The 21,362-nt window shown below is 43.4% G+C and overlaps 5 protein-coding genes across 6 annotated transcripts; 1 reads left to right on the top strand and 4 right to left on the bottom strand.

Moving 5' to 3' along the window:
• Positions 1-1,993: 1,993 nt before the first annotated feature.
• Positions 1,994-21,176, bottom strand: LOC118234365 (late histone H2A.2.2-like). The gene is made up of 2 exons (XM_035430854.1): positions 20,790-21,176; positions 1,994-2,123 (listed from the first exon to the last, which is right to left on the bottom strand). Exons 1-2 carry the CDS (start codon positions 21,167-21,169, stop codon positions 2,009-2,011), a joined length of 495 nt encoding a protein of 164 aa, XP_035286745.1. The 5' UTR covers positions 21,170-21,176; the 3' UTR covers positions 1,994-2,008.
• LOC118234352 (NADH dehydrogenase [ubiquinone] flavoprotein 1, mitochondrial) lies at positions 5,874-12,184 on the top strand. Of its 2 annotated transcripts, XM_035430827.1 has the most exons (12): positions 5,990-6,014; positions 6,907-7,072; positions 7,173-7,288; positions 7,669-7,751; positions 8,180-8,350; positions 8,711-8,894; positions 9,697-9,886; positions 10,285-10,497; positions 10,860-11,026; positions 11,269-11,350; positions 11,459-11,604; positions 11,982-12,184. In XM_035430827.1, exons 3-12 carry the CDS (start codon positions 7,178-7,180, stop codon positions 12,057-12,059), a joined length of 1,425 nt encoding a protein of 474 aa, XP_035286718.1. In that variant the 5' UTR covers positions 5,990-6,014; positions 6,907-7,072; positions 7,173-7,177; the 3' UTR covers positions 12,060-12,184. The 2 variants fall into 2 exon arrangements, with proteins under 2 accessions (XP_035286717.1, XP_035286718.1); XM_035430826.1 differs by lacking the exon at positions 6,907-7,072 and having other exon boundaries at positions 5,874-6,014.
• Positions 13,329-15,414, bottom strand: LOC118234371 (histone H4). Its single transcript, XM_035430859.1, has one exon. The coding sequence runs from the start codon at positions 15,329-15,331 to the stop codon at positions 15,020-15,022; it is 312 nt and encodes a 103-aa protein (XP_035286750.1). The 5' UTR covers positions 15,332-15,414; the 3' UTR covers positions 13,329-15,019.
• On the bottom strand, positions 15,897-18,471 carry LOC118234364 (histone H1-like). Its single transcript, XM_035430853.1, has one exon. The coding sequence runs from the start codon at positions 17,336-17,338 to the stop codon at positions 16,742-16,744; it is 597 nt and encodes a 198-aa protein (XP_035286744.1). The 5' UTR covers positions 17,339-18,471; the 3' UTR covers positions 15,897-16,741.
• LOC118234368 (histone H3) lies at positions 19,724-20,720 on the bottom strand. The gene has a single exon (XM_035430857.1). The coding sequence runs from the start codon at positions 20,191-20,193 to the stop codon at positions 19,783-19,785; it is 411 nt and encodes a 136-aa protein (XP_035286748.1). The 5' UTR covers positions 20,194-20,720; the 3' UTR covers positions 19,724-19,782.
• Positions 21,177-21,362: the final 186 nt, after the last annotated feature.

Raw genomic sequence — 21,362 nt, 5'->3', positions numbered from 1 at the left:
ATCCAAAAAAAACATACGTATAACTTACATATATATTTGGGTGGGGGCCATACAAGGAGGCAAGCTCATAGAAAACAGGACAAACATTTCATCCCTGTATACACAAGTTCGTCAAATAATATCAAGCTGCAATAAAGAAAAAGAAATGGCAAATGCTGCACGCCTCAAGCTGAATTGAGTAAAAAACAAATCATATCACAACACAAGTAAGATTACATCATCCCACAGAGGAAAACGCTCTCCACCCCTTTCCTACACTGATAACAACCAACCCTGTCCGCGCATCAGATCTTCCACATGACCTACGACCTGGCCAGCGCGGTGGTGCGCATCGTAAACCTCATCGGCATGATGCTGCTGCTGTGCCACTGGGACGGGTGCCTGCAGTTCCTGGTGCCCATGCTGCAGGACTTCCCCGCAGACTGCTGGGTGGCCAAGAACCACATGGTGGTAAGGAGGGTGGCAGGGGCTTGCATGGCTGATAAATTCACGTTCGGTCACACCTTACAAGCTAATGGCCGTTGTTTTAAATAAGGGGCGGGTCGCAGAGCTCATTGAACTCCTGGAACACTGGAGTGTGTCTAAGCATTCAGTGCATCTGCATCAACTGCCATGTGCTTACCTCAAGTTTAAACCTGTAGAACACAGAACTGCATACCAACTGGTGCAGTTGTCCAAAGCTGTGGAATAAGGACCAGCTGTTCCAGTTGAAATGCAGTTCTGGGGTTTGAGGTTTAAACTCCAGCCAAGCGCACTGCCGTTAACCCATTGTGTGTGTCTGTGTCCCATTTCAATTGAACAATGCTTTATTGGCATGATGACAATATTACTGAAGTATAGCACTGAAGCAAGACATTGGTGAAATACCAATAACACAATAATAATAATAATAGTTGTGATGAAACTAGTAATAATGATATTACAATAAATAAATACAAATTAATTGGTTCTCTCTGTCTTCCATATCTACCCCCCCAAGAACAACACGTGGAGCGTGCAGTACTCCTACGCCCTGTTCAAGGCAATGAGCCACATGCTGTGTATTGGGTACGGTGCTCAGGCCCCACAGTCGATGACAGATGTGTGGCTTACCATGCTCAGCATGATCGTAGGCGCCACTTGCTACGCCATGTTCCTCGGCCACGCCACCACCCTCGTCCAGTCTCTCGACTCCTCCCGTCGACAGTACCAGGAAAAGGTACCACCTAATTTGCAGGGTTTGTTTTTGTGTGTGAAAGTTAGAAGTGTTGCAAATAATTATACTGACCTAGGCGTGGCCTGTGCCTCAAATTAAAGAATGTACAGAGATATTAATATTCCAATATACAGTTACAGTAATTTTCAAGGTTTTACCAGGATATCTTTGACATCAGCATAAAAACTCGTAAGTTACAAGCCTTAGTTAAATTATTTAGGGGGTACACTTTCGTGTATAGCTTCACTGTTTGTTTTCTACTTTTTTCAGAAAAGTGCTGAGCATTTTGTCTTTTGATCTGGTAAAAATAAAAATCAATTCAATCAATTTCAATTCGATATGCCCCAGTATAAGCAGGTGGAGGAGTACATGTCATTCCACAAGCTGCCTTCGGACATGCGTCAGAAGATACACGAGTACTATGAGCACCGCTACCAGGGCAAGATGTTTGATGAGGAGAACATCCTGGGGGAGCTGAGCGACCCGCTCAAAGAGGTCTTCTTATTGCTCTATCTCTGAACTTTGCCTGAACTTTGCTCTATCTCTGAACTCCGCCTCTTGCTCTACATATGTAAGGAACCTTTCATTTGGTGGTTATCAGAATTAAGAACCTTGTGATGGATTGGATTAGGCTTGATTTTGTTTCTGGTTAAAATACAATAACTGTAAAATTGTAAAATGTACAACAAATATTGTAAATACAAAAAGATAGCATATATATTTTACCACATAACGATGGTATGTAAAGGCCTTACTCACCACTCTTTTCTCATCCCCCTCCATTAGGAGATTGTGAGCTTCAACTGTCGCAACCTAGTGGCCAACATGCCGCTGTTCGCCAACGCCGACCCCAACTTTGTGCTGGCGGTGCTGACCAAGCTGCGCTTCGAAGTCTTCCAGCCAGGTGACCTCATCATCCGCGAGGGAACTGTGGGATACAAGATGTTCTTCATCCAGCATGGCTGCGTGAGCGTCATCACCCACGGCAACAAGGAGACTAGGCTCAGCGATGGGTCCTACTTTGGGGGTGAGCTATTGCAAATGAGAAAAGCCAAAGAATTCTGGGTGTTGAGTTTGGGTGTCTTCGGAGTACTACAGTGTGCTGAATGTCTGGGTTAGACTGACTGGAATACAAACTTTGCCTGCACCTCAACTTTGGCCTCCTGCTCCCTGTCTGCTCAGAGATATGCCTGCTGACGAAAGGTCGTCGCACGGCGAGCGTCCGGGCCGACACCTACTGCCGCCTCTTTTCCCTGTCGGTGGACAGCTTCAATGAGGTTCTGGAGGAGCACCCGCTGATGAGGCAGGCTTTTGAGGCCGTGGCTGCGGAGCGACTGGATCGTATCGGTGAGTCGCCCGCTCGACCATCAACACAGACACACAAGGGGGATTACTTTCATAGCCAAGGGATGACACTTTTTATATGTTTTTGCATTTGCTTACGCTGCAGCTTTCAGTCCTTCACCCGTTCCCTTTTTTCTCTGTCTCAGGAAAGAGGAACTCTGTCCTACTACAACAGCCATCACAGAGGGCAGCGGGGGCAGGGGCCAGGGTGACAAATAATGACGCAGGTGGAGGCTCTAAGGGGGGAGGAACAGGGGATGCAGCAGCGCTTAGCTCCTGGGACAGTGTCCTTGCACGGAAGGTGGTCAAACGTGACACCAAGCCAGGTTCTGAAACAGAATCAGCTCATGTCCCCAAGGTGATGGGCAATGGTAACAGTGCCCACTCTGTCACCTACTCCATGGTTGAGGGTCCTGAGGTCCAAACACCTCTGCAATCAGCAGCAGCCTCCACGTCTCAACCCACTGCTCAGCCAGACCAACAGCAGGACCAGGACCAACATCAGCCCGTTTCTTCACCTATATCCTCTGGCCCACTCTCACACCCCCTGCCAGGACCACTGCCCAAAAGATTCACCCCCAGTCCCTTGTCCTGTTTTTTAGCAGGTATGGATGGACTGGCTGGTGAAAGGGTGTCACTTCATGGTGAAATGCAAACCCTGCCTGCTTCTACCACCTCCCACCAGCAGCCGGGCAGAACTCTACCCCAGTACAGCCCAGGCCTCCACACAGATGACCCAGAAAGTGGAACACGCTATTCAATGGGGGTGACATTCTTCCCGCAAAGCTCAGTCCCACCCCCGGGTGCCAGCAGTGTTGAATCTGTCCAGCAGAGGGCAATAGAGCCACGGTTGCACCATGGAAGCGATCTCCATTCTCAGGGATCTCCAGCTCTGGGTGGACTGACTCAGGAAGCACGGGAGCTGTCTACCTCGCACCCCCTGCTGTCCTACAGAGATTGGGTACAGTCCCAACCCAGTCCTCAAGTCTACCAGAAGCCCTCTGGAGAGAGCTTACTCTCTGGTTCTTTGCTGGGCCCTTCATGGCTGTCAGTACAGGGGAGCAGTGAGAATGTACCACAGTGGCAGTCTCAGGTGTCACAGACCCAGGCTCCACCTCCTCTCAATCCTTCTGCACCCGAGTCCTCCTCCCAAAAACTTGACCTCTCCTCTCAACCTACTCTGTTCTCCTCTCCAACCCCCACCTCAGAGACTTTGGCCCCTGCGTTTCCACAAACCCAGCACTCCAAGCCTTCTCCCCTTCCCTCCTCTCCCCCATCCACTGCCCAAACTCCACCCAGATCAAGGGCATTTCAAGTCCAGAGGCTTTAAGAGAATCCTGAAAGCTGTTTTCTGGAAAAAAGTCACTCTATGGCTATGTATATATAAATGTAAATGTGCAATAAGGGTGATAATGAGTTTCTTCTATACATTTCCGAGCCTACCTTTCGGTTATTCATTATGCTGTATTAAATATCTTCAATATGCATTGTTCATGAAAATACATATTTATTTTTGCTGGGATAGAACAAAACATTCACAGGTTGTTTTGTATAGAAAGTACATTAATTCAGTATGATTCAATTAATGTTCTGAATATCAAAAACACAATTTTATGTTGCAACCAAGTGATAAAATATATTGGCAAAAAACTGCAGATATAATATTGTGAATGTTGAAAATGTCATATCAAAACTTACAATATTGTTTGGACTTCTCTCTGTCCAAGGTGCTTTCTTCAGACTTTTAAAAAATACATAGATCCATCCCTATACAAAGCCCTCTGGATCATGGAATTTGTTTTAAGTACTTGTTCTTTGCTGTATGGCAGTTATTCTTATTTAGATTTGTTATTCATATTTTGTTATTTAAAGAGTTTATATGAGTCCACTAAGGTCATAATGAACTCGTATAAACCCTGTAAGTGTTGATTTAATGACGAACATTATACTGTGCACCATTTAAAATTCTACACATGACACAATGCAAAAATTGTAATGATTTATATGATCTGTATTAACCTTTTTCAATTTACTGTGCAAAATAAATTGCTTGAAAGAACATTATCCTAATCCTAAAGTACAAGATTTACTACTATAATCCTATGGATGTATCTATCTCATAATCTGTCTCTCTCCCTCTCTTGATCAATGTATACTCTTTCTGTATCTGTCTCCTCCTTGTCAGTCATAGTTTGTTGCATCACAAGGTAAAATTTATCCATTCAAGACCAGAAATATGAAACGTCCGATACAAGAAGGAAAGCATCCTGAAACATATAAGAAAATGCATGTATTTTGATAGTACTTAATTAACATTGACATCTGAGAATCTGTATTTCCAGATTTTCCAGCTTTCACTGAAAAATGCAGTTCATGGCAAAAAAAAAAAAACCAAAATAAAACAACAAAAAACTTATCTTATGTGTTACTTTTGTATCTGTGTACTAGCACAGTGTAAGTAAAACTAATAAACTGTTAATTAGCACAAATGTTGTTTTCTTAAACACTATTTTCTACTGAAGTAAAATAGAGCTAATGCCACAAGTTCATACGTACGATAACAATTATACTGACTGGAAAGACAATGATGGTATGTCCAGGTAAAATGCTAGAAGAATAAGTTTAATTGTAAATTGTGAAAATGGTTGTGGATGAAAAAGGGAAAGCGTGAATATAGAATATAGCATATATTTCTGCTTCAAATACAGTTTTTAAATGTTTGCGTCAGCATTGAAATGCAAAATAAACTAGAAATAAATGACTAGTCAGTCCTGTATTTTGGATCAGTAGTGTTCAAAAATGGTTACGATAAGAAAATGTGCTACAGCAACAAAGATATTTAAATATATAAAATATAATTATGTAGTGTTTATTACGGGCAAGCCCCTCATACTTTCAATGAAAGAACATCCAATGTAATCAAATAATATCCTTTTACTACTGATTTGTTTTCAGCTTCAGAGAACTCCTCATCACAAATGGACTCAAGAAATGTTTCTCTTTGCTACAGAAAGTAACTAAAATGACATTCCTAGTATTATCATTTAAGCGTTCATTTATATATAATTATATAGACCACTTTCCAGTGTCGCAACACCCTGTTATAAAATTACAGTATGTTACATTTCATATCCCGACACCATTGCTCCCCCTATGTGCAAATAGGTGAATCGTTCTTCAATTTCTCGTGCACGAAAATAATACAATTCAAACACACTTTTGCAGTCTCATAAGACACCCATTTTTGTTAGTTAAAGAATGTCTGTTGGACGATTTGTGGACATTTCCTGTAGTTAAACTAACTCATTAATTGAAGAAATAATAAATAAAAAAGAAGTCAACAAATTTCATAAGCACATTTCCCACGTGATACCGTTACGTGAGTGCTCATGACTGTTTCCTTTTTGTCCTCCATCTACTTCCGCTTCGGCGCATTTCATAAGTGTTGGCTTATTAGTTGAAATATAGCATCAAGGTGAGTAGCTGCGTGATCTATATAATAATGCATGGGTTTGCATGTTAATTAGACAGATTTTGAGGTTTGGGGTATGACCGGGTAAAGGTGGACTTCACACTATCTAAACCGAAAAAATGTTACGACTCTTACTATAATCGAAAATCCGTGAGAGAGAACTTGAGGTCATAGACTGTCGCTAGTTAACGTTGTTGGCTAGCTACATTCAATGCTGCTATGTTTAACTAATTCTCTGGCAACGTACTGCTTCTCACGTGTAGCGAACTCGTTTGGCAGCTGGCTGTTTCAGTTGAAAGGTACACTGCTGCATTTCCCATAGTTTATGTATTCTTTAATGTTGTTGTGAAGTCGGATAGTTAGCTACCACATAACTGTGTGGCTGACAATGTGTGTTGTGGCATCCAAATATCGCTAGCCAGCTTGCTAGTTCTTCTTAAGTACTTGTACTTGCTTTCCAGTATGCTAGTTTCTTGATATCAGGGATACATCTGGTTAAATTGTTGGTTCCTTTCACGAACTGTGTCACCTTGGGTTAAGTTATTTGATATCAGTGAGTTATCAAACACTAAAGTGTTATGACAGCTGTCATGAACGCTGTAGGAAGATGGTCCAGACTCCGGGCTACAGCTGACCAATATTGTAAACTTAATGACTGTAGCTAAATAAAACATCATGGTTTTGAATGAGATAGTAAAAGCATTGTGTTGGTCAGGCACATACACCACCTAGATTAAGTAGGAATGTTAATATTCTCAAAACAGGATTTTCAGACATGCACTATAATTTTTCACTGGTGATATTTCAGAATCTTGTATATCCCTATTAAATCCTAGACTGAGTCTCTATATTAGGTTTGCGATTGAATAAAATGTTTAGTAATTTGTTTGTGCAGGTCTTGGATCAGTGTCACAGGGGTAATCTAGGGTAAGCACTGTGCACGGAAGCACATCACTTGCTTCATCGTGGATTCCAACACAAAGGTGTCTGCTCTAAGTCCCAGACTCAGGTGCTTATCAAAAAATTCTAACCAGCGAAGGAAAGTGAACTTCCATTTTAAGGTATAGTTTTGTACATTTTGAGGCAGTTTGGAGGAAATTCCAAGTTGCTTAATCAATGTGACTAAAAAGACGAATGCTGATCTGAGCGGTTCGCCTGCAGGAAGGATGCTGTCCCTGTCGCGGGTGTTGGTGAACGCCGCGGCGCGATCGCCGGTTGCGGTCAGCCAGTGCGGCGCGACGGCCCTGAGTCGGTTCAGCAGCGCCGCAGCTCAGCAGGTACGGCACTGCGCTGCGGAACCCTCTTCTCTGAGAAAAAATACGACGGGGCTTGAGGGCAGTGTTAAAAAAACACGCGTTCTGCCTCCCTTTAATGCAGCTTTTCATTCTGGGCAAAATGCATTGCTGCCATGTGGTACAGGCTTTGACGGAAGAGTGGCAAATGTTTGTTAATTAGACTATGTTAAGGATTTACATGAGTAGGTTTATTTCTTTCGAAGCATAGCCCAGCCTTCAGGGAAAAGAAATGCGGCTAGAAGCCGCAAGATACCCTATACAGTCTGTGATTGTTGAAGTACCACAGATTTTTTTTTAAAAATGGGAAGTGTTAAGTACAGTAGGATTGAAGTTTGAGCGCTGGAATTTATTGAATTTTGCAGGATAAGCCGAAGAAGACTAAGTTCGGGCCGCTCGCAGACCAGGATCGGATTTTCACCAACTTGTACGGTCGCCATGACTGGAGGTACCACAACCTGCACGCAAAAAGCCTTTGTCGTCCCCACCAATTCTCTGGCCCTGTCAGCTCTCATACTGCCCTGAGCGGATACTGTCACTGTGGCATTTACCGTGTATAGTGTCGGGGGGGGGGGGGGGGGGGGGATAGTGTGGTATAATAGTTGAGGAGCTGGACTTGAAACTCAATGGTTGCAGGTTCAATTCCTCGATGTGCAATGACGTTGTACCCTTGATTGTCTGAGGGAAAAAAGTAAGCAATAATAAATATAATACAATGCCTTGATAACATAAATATAGGGTCATGTCTTGTGTGTACGATGTCTTGTCCTCACTTGTCCACCTTGTCCAACATAGATAGTCCTTGACTCGGTGTCATTTAGTCTGTGCTAGTGTGTGTTCTATCCTCCTCATGGAGTTTTTTTTCCCTGTCCCCAGGTTGAAGGGTGCCATGAGTCGGGGTGACTGGTACAAGACGAAGGAGATCCTGCTGAAGGGGGTGGACTGGATCCTCAACGAGGTGAAGACCTCAGGCCTGAGGGGAAGGGGCGGAGCCGGCTTCCCCACCGGCATGAAGTGGAGCTTCATGAACAAGCCGAGCGACGGCCGGTCAGTGCCCCCACAATGCAACACCACACGACCCAGCGCAGCATCCTCACAGTAGGGGTATGACAGGCACCCCTTAATATCCTGCAATGGTGTCGGTTAACAACCGACTGCTGCCGTTGGCTGGATAAGTATAATTAACACTAACGGTTGTGTCGTCGGTGTTTAGTGACTCAACCAATCCAGTAAATGTAATGATCTGAAAATTTAGGGGAATTCAGTACTGTGCCAGTCAAATGTACACAGAACACCGTTATTTCCATTGCGCAAATGGCATCATTGTAGCTGTGTGACAGTCTGACGGTGCTCTATGTGAGTTAGCGTGCGTCGGGCAGGAAGTCCTCACGGTCTGGCTTCCTCCAGGCCGAAGTACCTGGTGGTGAACGCCGACGAGGGGGAGCCGGGCACCTGTAAGGACCGGGAGATCATGCGCAGCGATCCGCACAAGCTGGTGGAGGGGTGCCTGGTGGCCGGCCGAGCCATGGGAGCCCGCGCCGCGTACATCTACATCCGGGGCGAGTTCTACAACGAGTCGTCGAACCTACAGGTAACCGGGCCGGGCGGACTCGCGTATGCCTGGAGCACTACTGTAAACTGTGCATTACTACACGCTCACATGCGCGTGCACACACACACACACACACTCACAGACACACACACACCCACACACACCCACATACACACACACACACTCACATGCACATACACACACATGCACGCGCGTGCACACACACACACCCACATACACACACACCCACACACACCCACATGCACGCACACGTGCACACACACGCACACACACACACACCCACATACACGCGCACACACACACACACACATATGCACGCACACACACACACACACACACACCCACACCCACATGCATGCACACACACACACACGTGTACAGACACACGCGCACACACAAATTTACGCCATTGCTTGCGTCGCAGGCAAGGAATTTTTATGTGCTCGGGAGGAAAGGGTTAACTTCAGCTACACGTCTTTTACAGAGAATTGTGTGTGTGGGTAACATAGTTTTCTTCAAAATAGTTAGTGCTGTGATTAAAACTGATGTGTTCCACAAACATACCACTTTTATTCATCATGAAAGTAAATGTGTTTTTTTTTTTTTTTTCAAAATCAAGAATATGCCCTTTCTGATCAGGTGAAATGTCAGTAGCTAGGAATAATCACGTACTGTGCACTGCACCTGAACATTTTTTTCCCCTCTGTTTAAGTGTCTTCCCCGTGTAAGGAAATGCAGAGGCATTGCTTTCTCTTATTTTGAGCGCGTCGCGGTGCGAGGGCGGCGGCCGCGGCGCTAACGTTAGACCGTCTCCCTCCAGGTGGCCATCAACGAGGCCTACGCCGCCGGCCTGGTCGGCAGGAACGCCTGCGGCTCGGGCTACGACTTCGACGTGTTCGTCATGCGCGGGGCTGGCGCCTACATCTGCGGCGAGGAGACGGCGCTCATCGAGTCCATCGAGGGCAAGCAGGGCAAGCCCCGCCTCAAGCCGCCCTTCCCGGCCGACGTGGGTAAGTGGGAGGGGCCAACGGGCGTCGTCGGGGCGACCTGCTTTTCAAAGCGCAAAGAAACGGTGACGATCCGTGATACTGGGGCGAAAAGTTCAAAAAGGACCATTCATGAAAAATTCATAAATTGTGGCCCATACAACGCTGTCCTATTTTTTTTTTTTCAGAAGCGAAACCTCTAAAGACAGTTGTTTGAACTAGAACTCTTCACACAACATCGGATATAAGATTAATATAATAAAAGATTAAATTCTAGTCTCGGTTAGTGTTTTTCTGTTCGAAGGTGGGAGAGCCTCTGTAGGAAGAAGGTTTGTGGGTTTCATCGTTTGAGCCTGCCTTTGATCCTGTGTATTCGATGCGATTTCCGTGACCAACCCCGGTCTCTCCCATTGTGTTTCAAGGGGTGTTTGGCTGCCCGACGACGGTTGCTAACGTGGAGACGGTCGCGGTGGCGCCCACCATCTGTCGCCGCGGTGGTTCGTGGTTTGCCACTTTCGGGAGGGAGAGGAACTCCGGGACCAAGCTCTTCAACATCTCGGGCCACGTGAACACCCCCTGCACCGTGGAGGAGGAGATGTCCATCCCCCTCAAAGAGCTCATCGAGAGACACGCGGGTGACCACGCCCTCCCTGCTGCTTTCTCTTTCCTCTTGTACGCACAAGTGGAAAAGCCGGCTTCAGAAAGTAAAAGTCCTCCCCAGTATTTTGTTCCAACCACCTGGATTTGCTAATTAGCTCAGTTCTTCAGGCAGGAGGTGGAACTAATTAGTGACACCAGCTGGCTGAGTTCATGGGCGGACGAAAGGCATGACAGGACTTCTACTTTCTGACCCCTGGCGCTATTGTGTCGCTGTGATGGAGCAGTTAAGCAGCTATTTCTGTTGGGTTCATTGCATGCTGTGACCTTGCTCTAAGTGCAGCAGAAGCTGAGTGGTTTGCTTACGCTCACTGACGGAAACACTGCCCCCTGTCTGCAGGAGGAGTGCGGGGCGGCTGGGACAACCTACTTGCAGTGATCCCCGGGGGGTCCTCCACACCCCTCATCCCCAAATCGGTGTGCGAGGAGGTGCTGATGGACTTTGACGGCCTCATTCAGGCACAGACCGGCCTGGGCACGGCTGCACTCATCGTCATGGACAAATCCGTGAGTTAAAACCGTAAACTAAAATGGCCGGATGCATTTTGTTTTGTTACATTTTCCCCCCCCCAAAGAAATAGATCTGAACCACAAAGTGATCACTATGAATGGAGAGCTTATTGAGTATCAAGGATGCTGTCAAGCAGTATGATGCCACTGTATTACTCAGTTTTAATGCACTTTCGTAGTGTTCGGGGTCAAAGACGCTCAGCTGAACAGAAACATTAAGAGACCCGTTGTAATTACAGACGGACATCATCAGAGCCATCGCTCGCCTGATTGAGTTCTACAAGCACGAGAGCTGTGGCCAGTGCACCCCCTGCAGGGAAGGTAAGGAACTGCACCCGATGCGGTGACCTTCCGCAGTGCCGACCTCCTGCGGTTCTGGGTGTAAACAGTGAACGGCTCGTAACGGCTCGCTCGCCATTGCTCTCGCAGGAGTGGACTGGATGAACAAGATGATGTGGCGATTTGTGCGCGGGAATGCAAAGGTCTCGGAAATCGACATGATCTGGGAGATTAGCAAGCAGATCGAGGGACATACCATCTGCGCGTTGGGAGATGGAGCTGCCTGGCCAGTACAGGTAAATAAATGGAGAGGGGGGGGTTGTGGTAACTACTGAGAAATAACTAGGGCGCCACGGGAACTATTTGGTTTCACCGAGATGAAAGGCTGTGAAAGTGCAGTTTAACCCTTTAGGGGGGGAAGATCACAAATATGTGACTAGAATGTTCTTTACTGAGTATTCGAATGCTGATGTCACAATCGCTATTGGTAATTGAAGGCAATGGAGTTCTAGAACACTGACTTAGAATTTTGACAGAACATTCCAAAACACCTACCCTGCAAAGGGTTGAAGTTACACTTTGTACGTGAAGAACACTGGGACTGACCAGAAATGATGCTTCTGTTGTTTTGGTATGTATGATTAAACTGTTCCTTCCTGCTCTCCTCATCCAGGGATTAATTCGACACTTCCGCCCCCTTATGGAGGGTCGCATCTCCGAGTTCCAGGAGCAGCAGCAAGCTCGGGCTTGAGATACATTTCTGCCACTCATTTCAGCCTCTCTGTTCTATTATTATTTAACAAAACTGCTTATAATTATGAATCATTACATGAGCTCTCTCTGTATGAAATCTCCAATAAAGTTCTAAGAACCTTAGACTGCCTTGTACTGAGTCACTGTTTTTAAAAGAATAAATACCGGACAGGTTGTGTAAAATGGCATTGATAGTTACAACCACCAATCAGGTGTTCTTTCTTGTAGATTTGCATAAATGGCTTTCCTAAGACATCGCCATTGAAAATATACAGATAACATGATTTTAGACATTTTTTTTATATCTGATTCCTCAAGTATTGTAATAGACTGTTACGACATGGTGTTCCTTTCTTATGGCACTTCTTGGCCAACAATAATATTGGTGGTAGGTCCTCAGCTCTCAAAATCCCACTCCGGAATCAAGGATTACTGAGTTCATTGGATAACTTCACCCTGAAAAGCTCTTTTTACCTCAGTTCATGTTCCAGATTTGGGAGAGTTCCGGGTTTTACTCCAGCTAACTCAGTAATCCTGCTTCATGATGCAGGTCCCAGTAAATCTGTATTTACTTTTGTATGGAAAAGACTAATTATTTGACAATTCGCACCAAACAGGAAAGTGAATTTTTTTAGCGGCGGCATACAGCACTGAACAAAATTTTGCTGATGAGAAAAGATTCATATTTAGTTATGAAAATGATTTTAGATTGCATTTTGAAAGGCTCTGGTTATTCAAATGTGGTGTTACACCTCAGTGATGACTAGACGGCTGTACTCAAGGAAAGCTTGGGGTGAAAATACTGTTTAATATACAGCATTATGATTGGCATACTTGTTTTAGTAGGAGAGAGGATTGACCTGAGACGCACAGATGCTGATTAGGAGTTCCCAATACCCATGGCCCAGAAAACGATGCTGGTATCAGTTTGAACTCGATTCAGCACCTTGTAGTAGTTGATAAGATGTTTCTTTCTGATGATTCTTTGCAAGCAGTGGTAAACCAACTGAGAAAATGTTAAATATTTGTGTATGCAATTTATAATCTTAGAAAATATATAATCGCTAAATGTATCCAATTTCAACAAGGGCGACTCATTGATCATGTTTGAGGACATCAATTTTAACTTTCACAAGTTATCTAAATCTATCTTTGGAGGGGTTTATTATGACATCCGTACACAGATATAGCAATAATGAATAATTAAATATTGAAAATTATAGGCAATGAATTGGGGATAACACCATGGACAACACCACTATTAAAATTAGTAAAAAAAATAAAGTTTAATAGCATGAACTGAATATTATTTTCTTCATTTTTACAAAAGAAGTTTACACTTGCCACAACACATGTTTAATTATATACACAACTTAGTTTTGACAACTTAAGGCTAAGCACCAGATACAAAAAAATAAATGCACCAGTGAAATGGAAGACGTTGTCCTATTTTATGATTCACAGTGTTAAAAAACTTAATTTTATTAAAATAAAGGTAAGAAATAAACCCTTAAAGATCAAATCGCTTTTTTAAAAAAAAAAACAATGTTCGGAATGATCACCTACGTCATATATAAAGTGGTAAAATGAGGAAGTGATATTGTCAAATTACTTATAGCTAGACCTTTTCCATTAAAGAATTACCTTATACATGATGCGTATAAAAAAGTTATTGTGACAACGCTAATGGAAAACCAGTTAGTTTTATTTTGAGTAACACCCACTGAACAGGTAACACAACACCACAGACACCAAATCTTCTGACACTTAAACATTTTTTCCAATTAAATAATTAAACATGGTTTCGGTGTTCGGTGAAAGAAAATATTAATGTAATTTTACATGGTTAAATAGATATAAGCACATACTGCATTGACAGCATCGGACACGCAGTTTTTATGGTTAAGTGGCATTAAAGGCTCTATTAAATTTAGTTAGTATTTAATATTTTTAATTTAATTAGTACGTTTTTCATACGCTAATACTAAGTGGAAATGCTCCGGTACTTCTTGCAACACGACTGAAAGAATCACAATATGTAGCTTATCACAAGCACCTGCTTCGATATGCGTGTAATTGGTTCAATTCCTTTAATACGGTCTTTAATAACTGAATACACACGTTTAAATTAAATTGTCATTCAAGGGCCTAGTATGTTGTAATAGTTTCATTTTAAGTCTAATTTCAGTAAATTCGCTATAGTTTACCCTAGTTCATTAGCAGCTATTGTTTCAGTCGAAGAGGCGCCATTTTAAGTGCTATTTTTCTCTCCAGTGTAATGGCGGTTTTCATTGGACGGAGAGTCCCGCCGAAATACGTTCAAATTCTACTGGCTCAATTCTCGCCCCAGGTCTACAGAATTTATTCTATACTCATTTTACTTGACGATTTTAAACTAGCTACAGATTATTCATTAGTCTACAAATATTCACTTTTCCTAATCATTCAGGGTATTCCGTTACTTTTGTGCCGATACTACATTTGAGTCCTTCCCTCAGTTTCGCTCACCTTATATTGCGTAAGCAAAACGTGACAATAAACCGAAACTTAATTATGCGCTTCCAGGCTTAGAACCGAATAAAAAAAATATATAAAAAAGGTACGTCAACACCCAATTAAGTTTCATCAACTCATTTCATTAGCACAAACAGAACTATAACAAATTCACGTTTCATATAATTTTATTTAATGCCGCGTTTTCTCCATGGACTGGTACTTTTCCTTTACTACTTGATGTTGTCGACATCGTTGATATTAAGTAGTCGGAGCTATTGTGGACCAGTCTAATCCTTTAGATGTTTAATAAGCAAGTTTGACCAATAAACCCGATTCAGATTACATTCTATCGACTAAGTTTAAATACGTCCGTACAATTCCCTGATCAACAGAATTTGCCTTTTTCAATACAGATGGGTGGCTCTTAAAAGAGCCTTTGGGGTGAGTTGGTTCGACGTTCACTTATCCACCGAAGCCATACAGGGTTCGGCCCTGACGCTTCAGAGCATAGACGACATCCATAGCGGTGACGGTCTTTCTCTTGGCGTGCTCAGTGTAGGTAACGGCATCACGGATGACGTTCTCCAGGAACACCTTAAGCACACCACGGGTCTCTTCGTAGATCAGGCCGGAGATACGCTTCACGCCGCCACGACGAGCAAGTCGGCGGATGGCAGGCTTGGTGATTCCCTGGATGTTATCACGCAGAACCTTACGATGACGTTTGGCGCCTCCTTTGCCAAGTCCCTTCCCGCCCTTTCCTCTTCCAGACATCTTTAGTAGATTTAGTAAGCGATTGCTGACAAGAAACTCAGTAAATTCTCTGATGCGTTCTGGCTCTGGGTAGCTTTGATATATTCGCTCGAAGACGACCTGATTGAAACCATACGGAACGGAAAAAGGCGGTTTTAGCTCAGGTCCGCCTACCACAGTCAGGTTATTATCTATTCATAGACTGTTTACTTTCATGGACAGAAAAGAGCACAGGCACTTAGGTATGCATTCTGGTCCATCGTTTGTTGTTCTTTCATGCCAAAATAATGACAAAATAGAAGTTAGTTACACCACAATGAATCGTTAAAGACGTGGCGGAATTTTACTCCGAAGAAAGATAGATCATCTTTCTATGAATTTTGTCAGTATTAAAACAGGCAATATTTTAAAAGGCAACGCGATGTAGAACATGCGGTGTGGTAAATATGTCCAGCGAAGTTCAGTGCATAACATATGCTGCACTAAACGAACGGCAGTTAACTGTTTTCTTACATAATATAAAAACAGACTTAGTCCTTGTAAGCAGTTGAATTATATAATATTCACAAAAGATTTTACAGTTGTTGTAATGCTAGTGTAGCTTGAATATAGTTAAATGTCATAAAAAGCTTGTTCTAAAGCAGCACAAAAATGGCATAAACCCTCCCAAAACGGCTTGCCACATTTTAGGGAAAACTATGGTTGTATTCTAAAGAGATCTTCACATTTTGTGTCACTATGGTGTTGCATGGTAGGATTTATTTATGTGCACAGAGACGTACAACGACCTCTTTTTGGCCGTGAAGCTGTTATAATACAGGTAAAAAAAGAAATGTAAGAAAAGATCGTTTAACTATTTTCATACATTTAAAATTCAAAGTCAAATCGATTTTTAATTTGAGCATGAATTCATCATCCAAAATAATGGCAGGTCTGTTCTTTGCAGTCGTTTTATTGTCAAGGAACAGTGGCGGTAAAAATGCATAAGCATGAATGAGACAGGACGAATCAAAAATGAAAGAAATCAAATATTATACAAGGCACATTGTCAACGTATTCTGTAATTATTTAAAATGTGCTTTCGGGAAAGTTTTTACATAACTTTATTTCGATGTATTTGCTCTGTAAGTTCAGGATGTGAGTTTAATTTGACTAAATATACGTCTTACTGCGTTACTATGAACTCAATACAAACTAACTGGACAGCCTACCCTTGGGTGGAAATTAAGTATTGTAATGAGCTACACCACCATCTGAAGCTGGGCACGACAACGGAAAATTGGCAGCTAATGCTTTGGCCTGAAAACAACTCTACAGCTAAAGTGGAAGCCACATAAAAAATTAAAAAAACGTAGGAAAGATTTGCGCATTTTCAAGTGTCTGTGGGTGGCTCTTAAAAGAGCCTTTGATCAGTACGGAACGTTTGGATGTTCACTTCTTGGCAGCCGCTTTCTTAGCCCTGACGGTCTTAGGTTTGGCGGCCCTAGGCCTGGTCGATTTTGTTCTCTTGGGACTCTTCTTGGTCGCCTTCGGTTTCTTAGCTTTCTTGGTCGCCTTCTTGGCGGCCGGTTTCTTCGCTGTCTTCTTGGCACGCTTCTTTACTGCCTTCTTGGGCTTCTTTGCTTTAGCCGTTTTCTTTTTACCGGCTGACTTCTTGGCTTTAGAGGCCGCCCTTTTCTTCGGCTTCTTGGTTTGAGTTTTACATAGCTTGAAGGAGCCAGATGCGCCAGTGCCCTTGGTGTGAATCAGGGTACCATTTGCGACCAGAGCCTTGACGGCCAGCTTCACTTGGAATTTGTTTTTCTCCGCATCGTATCCGGCTGCCTTTAGCGCTTTCTTCAAGGCAGTCAGAGACACTCCTTTTCTCTCCTTGGAGGCGGTTACGGCCTTGACAATCAGGTCTCTAGCGTTGGGACCGGCTTTCTTAGGTTTAGCGGCCCTTTTTTTCTTCGGGGACTTCTTGGGTGACTTCTTGGGCGAGTTCTTCGGTGACTTGGCCGGGGACGGGGACCGACTGCGGTCCGGCATATCTAGCTTGTTTAATTCTTGCTTTCAACAACTTGTCAAATTATGATCAAGCGTCATTGAGATTCGCGGTTGCGTTTAAATGACAGGTGGGGACCATTTAGACTCAATCTGTTTTACACAGCTTCTCTCGGGTTTCCCAGATTTACAGTTGTGCTTTCTCCTCGCGCATATCTTGCCCATTAATAACCTCTAAAATTATTTTACACGCTAAAACACGAAGACCATCGTCCAAAACCCTATATGTTAAAAGTGAATACTTCTTTCATAAAAATCATTGCTGTATTTTCATTCGGTTAACCCGAAAGCACTGCACTCCGCAGTTAAACGCAACCACTCGCGTTTCGTTTCCTGCAGTATGTACTCAATAAAACTTAAAAAATCTGATCCACACTCACAACATTTTTGTAGCTATTGGCACACGGTCTGAACAAAGTCAGTAAAAAGTGGGAAAATTTCTTAATCATAATCACTTTTAAATGTAACCTCTTTTGTAAACACAAAAACACAGCATGCTACCGACAGGACTGAAGTGGTATGTCATCACATCATTGCAATATCAGTGCTGTTGAGCAAACGTATCCCAGCAGTTAGCATTTTCTAAATACTACTACTACTACTACTAATAATAATAATAATACCTTGCAGTCATATAGCACTTATGTCACATTCAGTGTTATACAGTGATAAGTGAGGAGGGAGAAACTCGCCACAATCACCACCAATGTGTGGGTGATGCACAGAAGCCAGTTTGTGCCAGAACGCTGTCCACACCTCAACGGTGAGGGACAGGGAGAGAACTATATTTATCTGACTCAACTGGGGGATGATTATGTGGCAGGTTGAAAGAGCCATGTCAGAAATTTAGTCAGGACACCATGGAACGCCCTACTCTTTGTGATGACTGTCATGGGACTTATAATGACCATATTGAGTAAGGACCTCAGTTTATCGTCTCACTAGAAAGAAGGCATCTCCTACACAGTGTCCCTATCACTGCACTGGGGTATTAGGGTTTATTTGGTCTGCCGTGGTGAAACTACAATGTTCCGAAGATGGACTACTAAAAGTGCATCTTAGATACTTCGACCCGTGCGTTCTTATCGTGTTGTTTCATGCAGGCTATATAAACGTGGACAACCCGGTGAAAAATACTACTTCATTACCAAGGTTACAATTGAAAAAAAGTAATAGGCTACCAGTCACAAAAGTGAAACGAAGTGGTTGTCACATTGAGAATGGTTACTCACGCTCACCCTCCTGTCCACTCATATTTATCGACATGAATCCCAATTAGTATGATTGTATGAAAATAATAGTTGAATTTATGCAAATCTACTACTGTACATATCATCATTCTTACGTTTCAAACATGTTGAATTAAAAACAATCTGGCTAAAAACGTCCCATATCCCTTTTTCTTGAAAGACAGATTACTATGTTATGATTAATATGCTGATTATGATCTGATTATAAGCCTATGCATATAAGAGCTTAAGAACCACCACACAACTCAGTCATGTTGATCGTTTGTTTTCGTGAACGGCCGAATGGTGCGTCGCTTTAAATGTTGTTGCTGCAAGGAATTGTGGGACGGCACTATCTCCTTTCTTTTCGTAAAGTATGATCCAGTGTCCCCTATGCTAAAGGAGATAAGAAAGAAAGCAATGAAGCACCTTTTCTTAGCATTTAGAGAATTCGAACAGCTCTTATCATGGCTGCCACTTAGACACTTCCGGGTCATTTCACTCAGTTACGAACCTTCCTAAGCAAGAGAGACTATTCGGACCAGAGACTGATTCGGACGCAGCCCTTGATTTTCTACATTGAATTCAAAGAGCAGGAAAAGCTTTTGCTTTAAAGCATGCGCAGTAGAGGCTGTTTCCCATTACTTCCTAGACTTCCCCGCCTGGCCCCTCCTACCCTCTGCAGTTCTAATGTACCCTTCACGGGTTGGAGGGATGAGCAGAAATGGCCATGACTGCTTCTCCATCTGCTGATATCATACAAAAGCTTAGTAAATGGTAAAACAGAATACATGCTTTAGCAAAGAAAGGGCTAAACCCAAATCTTAGTGTAGTTGAAAACAAAGCTAAAGGGATAGGGCATTTCCAGACCGTGATCTACTAAATAATTATACATTCTCATTTCCGATCTCTGCAGATGTGAAGTTAGGGGTTTCATCACATTAATTTTAAGAGGCCTAATATAGAGAGCTCATGTTTTTATTGCCCCAATTTTATATAGCACCGTTAACTTAAGAGCACAACAGGGGAATTCGTTGTAGAGAACGTGGAGTCTCTTAATCATCGTCAGTTCTGCCTTCTAAAGCGTGGTGATTTGTAATTGTATCACAAAAGGGGAAACTCGCATTTTTAGGCGAATTGAGGTGGCTCTTAAAAGAGCCTTTGGGATTATTAAATTTAACATGATCGAATCAAAATCACTTAAGCACGCTCGCCACGGATACGGCGAGCCAGCTGGATGTCTTTGGGCATGATGGTCACCCTCTTAGCGTGGATGGCACACAGGTTGGTGTCCTCGAACAGACCAACCAGATACGCCTCACTGGCCTCCTGCAGAGCCATGACGGCCGAGCTTTGGAAGCGAAGGTCGGTTTTGAAATCCTGGGCGATTTCTCTCACCAGGCGCTGGAAGGGCAGCTTACGAATCAGCAGCTCAGTGGACTTCTGATAGCGACGAATCTCTCTCAAGGCTACTGTACCAGGCCTGTAGCGGTGAGGCTTCTTCACGCCGCCAGTAGCTGGGGCGCTTTTACGTGCAGCTTTGGTAGCAAGCTGCTTTCTGGGGGCTTTACCACCAGTGGATTTACGAGCGGTCTGCTTAGTTCTAGCCATTATTTCAGAGCTTATCCGCGAACAACAGTGAATGCGGATACCGCGCCGAACATGCTGTTATAACTATAATCACCCCCAAAGCGATTGGGTAAGGCTTTAAGGATCTCTCATTGGCCGACTTTTGAATTTTCCCGTGGTCATTGGATAGTTTCTCCTACTTTGTTTGCCGCCGAAAATTCAAACATTTAGCACGCCCCACTTTGTCTGGTCCCGCCCTTTATTTGAGAACAAAGGCACTTCCGCAGTCTAACGAAAACGTCTTTTTGAGAAAATATCAAAGAAACCTATCTTTATAGTCTATGAAGTAAACGTGTCCCAAAATGATCTCGAGAATGAACTTTATGCTCATTATATCCTACTTTACTACAATTAATCTCAGGCCAGTGCAAGGGTATTAATTAACCAGTTTGCATAAATATTGTACTGGCTGGTTGTTTAAATTAAAACGGATTTAAATGTTTTTGATTGTTTGCTCAAGTTAAGTTTAAACGGCTATGCTTCTGTTATGATGCGCGTTAAAATTTAAGATCAGCTTTTTAGACCAGTGGGTGGCTCTGAAAAGAGCCTTTGGATTTTGGATCAGTCGAGCAGCTTACTTGGCTTTAGCTGCCCTCTCCGTCTTTTTGGGCAGTAACACAGCCTGAATGTTGGGCAACACTCCGCCCTGGGCGATAGTAACACGGCCCAAAAGCTTGTTCAGCTCCTCATCGTTGCGCACGGCAAGCTGCAGGTGACGGGGGATGATACGAGTCTTCTTGTTGTCCCGGGCAGCGTTTCCAGCCAACTCCAGAATTTCGGCTGTCAGATATTCCAGCACGGCAGCCATGTAAACTGGCGCACCAGCACCTACTCGCTGAGCATAGTGCCCTTTACGAAGTAGCCTATGAACACGACCGACTGGAAACTGCAGTCCAGCTCGAGACGAACGAGACTTCGCCTTTGCCTTGGTTTTCGCACCTTTCCCTCTTCCACTCATTTTCACAGTAAGCTTGAAATCAGAAATATGAGGTATTTTTCCTGTCACAGGTTTTTATTAGAGCACATACCATATGTTGATTGGCTGCAATACCTGTCAGCTCTTATCCAATCAAAACAAAGAACGCTTACACTGACGCTGCCAATGACATTCGCACTTAGACGCACAATATCGTTAGCGTAGAAGAAACCAA

The sequence above is a fragment of the Anguilla anguilla genome, chromosome 8, assembly GCF_013347855.1.
Source record: "Anguilla anguilla isolate fAngAng1 chromosome 8, fAngAng1.pri, whole genome shotgun sequence".
In the NCBI taxonomy this organism is placed as follows: domain Eukaryota; kingdom Metazoa; phylum Chordata; class Actinopteri; order Anguilliformes; family Anguillidae; genus Anguilla; species Anguilla anguilla.
Note: the sequence above shows the minus strand (reverse complement) of the source record. Positions and strands in the feature narration are given on the sequence as shown.

Coding starts and splice junctions, on each gene's coding strand:
- LOC118234352 (XM_035430826.1), top strand. CDS start 7,178: ATGCTGTCCCTGTCGCGGGTGTTGGTGAACGCCGCGGCGCGATCGCCG. Junction 8,351..8,710: donor AACAAGCCGAGCGACGGCCG/GTCAGTGCCCCC, acceptor GGCTTCCTCCAG/GCCGAAGTACCTGGTGGTGA. Junction 11,027..11,268: donor TCATCGTCATGGACAAATCC/GTGAGTTAAAAC, acceptor TTGTAATTACAG/ACGGACATCATCAGAGCCAT.
- LOC118234371 (XM_035430859.1), bottom strand. CDS start 15,331: ATGTCTGGAAGAGGAAAGGGCGGGAAGGGACTTGGCAAAGGAGGCGCC.
- LOC118234364 (XM_035430853.1), bottom strand. CDS start 17,338: ATGCCGGACCGCAGTCGGTCCCCGTCCCCGGCCAAGTCACCGAAGAAC.
- LOC118234368 (XM_035430857.1), bottom strand. CDS start 20,193: ATGGCTAGAACTAAGCAGACCGCTCGTAAATCCACTGGTGGTAAAGCC.
- LOC118234365 (XM_035430854.1), bottom strand. CDS start 21,169: ATGAGTGGAAGAGGGAAAGGTGCGAAAACCAAGGCAAAGGCGAAGTCT. Junction 2,124..20,789: donor GAGAGGGCAGCTAAAGCCAA/GTAAGCTGCTCG, acceptor TGTATCCCACAG/TTCCCTCGCGGATGATGAGG.